The sequence below is a fragment of the Stegastes partitus genome, unplaced genomic scaffold, assembly GCF_000690725.1.
Source record: "Stegastes partitus isolate 25-593 unplaced genomic scaffold, Stegastes_partitus-1.0.2 Scaffold2426, whole genome shotgun sequence".
Taxonomy (NCBI): Eukaryota; Metazoa; Chordata; class Actinopteri; family Pomacentridae; genus Stegastes; species Stegastes partitus.
This window is the reverse complement of record NW_007580157.1, coordinates 59,374-62,234: the sequence shown is the minus strand read 5'-3', so window position 1 is coordinate 62,234 and position 2,861 is coordinate 59,374. Positions and strand designations below refer to the sequence as shown.

At 42.5% G+C, this 2,861-nt stretch overlaps 2 protein-coding genes across 2 annotated transcripts in view; both read left to right on the top strand.

Moving 5' to 3' along the window:
* Nucleotides 1–66, top strand: part of tfr2 (transferrin receptor 2) — a 5,454-nt gene extending 5,388 nt beyond the window's left edge. Inside the window, exon 18 of the mRNA XM_008305166.1 lies at nt 48–66. Coding sequence (XP_008303388.1) covers nt 48–66 — 19 coding nt within the window. The remainder of the gene's footprint in view (nt 1–47) is intronic.
* Nucleotides 67–2,037: 1,971 nt separating this feature from the next.
* The window catches only part of LOC103374985 (butyrophilin-like protein 9), a 4,429-nt gene continuing 3,605 nt past the window's right edge, over nt 2,038–2,861 (top strand). The window contains exon 1 of the mRNA XM_008305167.1: nt 2,038–2,209. Within this exon, the coding sequence (XP_008303389.1) occupies nt 2,152–2,209 (58 nt within the window). The 5' untranslated portion in view covers nt 2,038–2,151. The remainder of the gene's footprint in view (nt 2,210–2,861) is intronic.

The window sequence follows — 2,861 nt, the reverse complement described above, 5'->3', positions numbered from 1 at the left end:
CGCAACACGCACAGCCACTGACACGCAACACGCACAGCCACTGACACGAACACGCACAGCCACTGACACACAACACGCACAGCCACTGACACGCACAGCCACTGACACACAACACGCACAGCCACTGACACACAACAGACTCACTGATGATCATAATCAGTATAAAACTTTAGACCACTGCTGTGTAGAAATGGATCAATCTGCTGAATGTGACAGTTTTTTTTTTTTTTTTTTTTTTTTTAATCAGTGATTTAGTAAAAACACGTTTCATTAAAGCTTCTTTTGTTTCCTCTTTGACCTGCTTCTTCATTTTCACTGAACTTTATTTAAACACATGAAGGCACGACGGCTTCATTTAGGACGCAGCCGAGTGACGCAACAGAAGACGAAGAAGAAACCAATAAAACAGTTTAAAAGGCAACGACAGCGAAACTCATTCATGCTTTTAGGACTTGAAACCACATGAAGCGACAAACAGAAGAGCTGCTGGACGTAACCTGAACAGAAATTTCAGTTTTTCTCCATCGTTCACACACAAACCCTGGTACTTGTGACACAATGACCACAACATGGAACTCATGCACCAACCGCCTGAACCAGTTCTGCTGAACTACAAGCACAGTTCCTTTCATTTCCCACAGTTGTCTGCATTTGGCACATTTTTCATGAAGGAACACACTGTCATTCAACACTCTACAGTTAATTGCCCTACTATGCACACTGACTCGTCACATGGGGAAACACCTGCCACACTGTTTTACAATCAGCAATCAGAGCTTTAGCATCAAAGGGCAACAAGCTCCTCTGTTCTGGAGCAATGGATGCCAACATCGGAAACAGAGGCCGAGCCAGAGGAGTAAGAGTATGAGGATGAGGATGAGGATGAGGACTGTATTCTCTGATGAGACCTGAGCCACTTTGGTTGACCATGTGGTGGACCATGGTCTAACAATGAGGGAGGCTGGGCAAGCAGGTCCACTGTAGCATCCATCATCCAGACTTTCCGTAATGAGAATAGGTGAGTAATCTCCTCTCACTAGACAACTGCGGTCCTGCAAATCAATACAGGACTCAGTGAGTACAGTAGTGCCTCTTCTGTAGGAATGTAAAAATAAAGTATGTAGGAAATGTATTCCTACACAGTATTTACAGTATTTTACTATTTGTATTGCAGAACTGAAAGATTACCGCCACAAGGTGGAACGTCTTCTGTCTCCTGAACAGCAAACTGAAATCATGAACATGGTCGTAGAAAATAATGCCATGACGTTGAAGCAAATACAAAGAAAAAAAAAAGAAAACAATGAGATACTTCAATATATTGACAGGGTAAGCTTATCCACACTGGACCGTGTCTTACGCAGAAATAATGTGAGGATGAAGCAGGTCTGTGGGGTGCATTTGAACACAATTCAGAAAGAGTCGAAGAATTGCGACACAACTATGTGCAAGTACGTCCTATACAATCCCACAATGGATGCTTCGTCTCAACACTGTATAAATTAGACATGTCTCAGTGTTGTAATCACAATGATTTGTTTTTTTTTACTGTAACTGTATACAGTAATTTCTTCTGTTGTTTTGCATGTAGACCACTGTAGTAAGTGTAACACTGAACAACATAACGGCCTGAGTCACTGATGAATGGAGAAGAAGTGTTTTCTATTGAGCACATCAGTGTTCAACTGGTTCTTATAAACGTCTGTTCATGTGGTGGTTTGTGTGCGTCATTTGAAAACAAACCATTTTGAGAAGAAATAACATTGTTTTGAATATAAAGTTTAAGTTTGCAGGAGAATTGAGGGGTTTGCCCGTTGTGTGTGTGTGTGTGTGTGTGTGTGTGTGTGTGTGTGTGTGTGTGTGTGTGTGTGTGTGTGTGTGTGTTTTGTGTGCAGAGTTCTGACAGTGTGAGGCATGCTTTCAGGAACTGTGTGTAAACGTCTCATCAAACGAGAGAAGAAGCAGAAGTTCTGGTTTATGACTCAGAACGCTTTTGGTCTTAAACGCCGCCTCTTTGTTTGTTTTAACTGCAGTGAAAGTGAAAGTGTTCCGTCTCAGTCGGTGTGTCTCAGTGAGTGTCGGCAGCTGATCTGCTCTTACCGGATTGTTTTCTGATAATCGATCAGATCTGTTGGATATTCGGTGATAATCATGAAGTTTCTGCTTCTTCTGTGGTTTCTGTCCGTCTGTCTCCGGATCACGGCTCCAGGTACAGTACCGGGATTTCCTCATTCAATGGATTTCGCCATGTCATTTCCTGTTTTTCTGTACGTTTATTCTATTTAAAAAAAAGAAGAAAAAGAAAAGAAAAAGAAACGTTATAAGACACATATGTGAAACTCAGGGCCCGCGGGCCAAATCCGGCCCGTCACGTCATTTTATGTGGCCCGCGACAGATGTGTGTTTCCTAATCTGATAAATGAATGGGATTTACCTGATATAATATAACGTAACATAATGTTATAATTTATGCTCTAATAACACAGCAGTGTTCCTACACAGGGCCGCAGACTGAAACCAAAATGTTCTCATATGTGACCATTTATGAGCGCGTGCGAGTTGACGTGCTTCAGGCTGATCTGGTTCCTTCAGTCGGCTCAGGTCGCTGCTGCTCCAGGTACTGTGGTTGGAAATAGAATATTTCTTCTACATTGACTCAGTCTCTGTCTGCCTGACGGTAAAACAGTCAGTTTCACTGATACTGTGTTCCAGTGACACACCGATACATCGCCGATTATGTTAAAAAAAAAAAAAAAAGGTAGAGAGGGAGAGGTCCGACACACCTGATGATAAAAGTGTTCAGGTGCAGGCAGACAGATCTCCACTGAGTCAGTTAGGAAGAAAAAGCAGCCCCACATCCA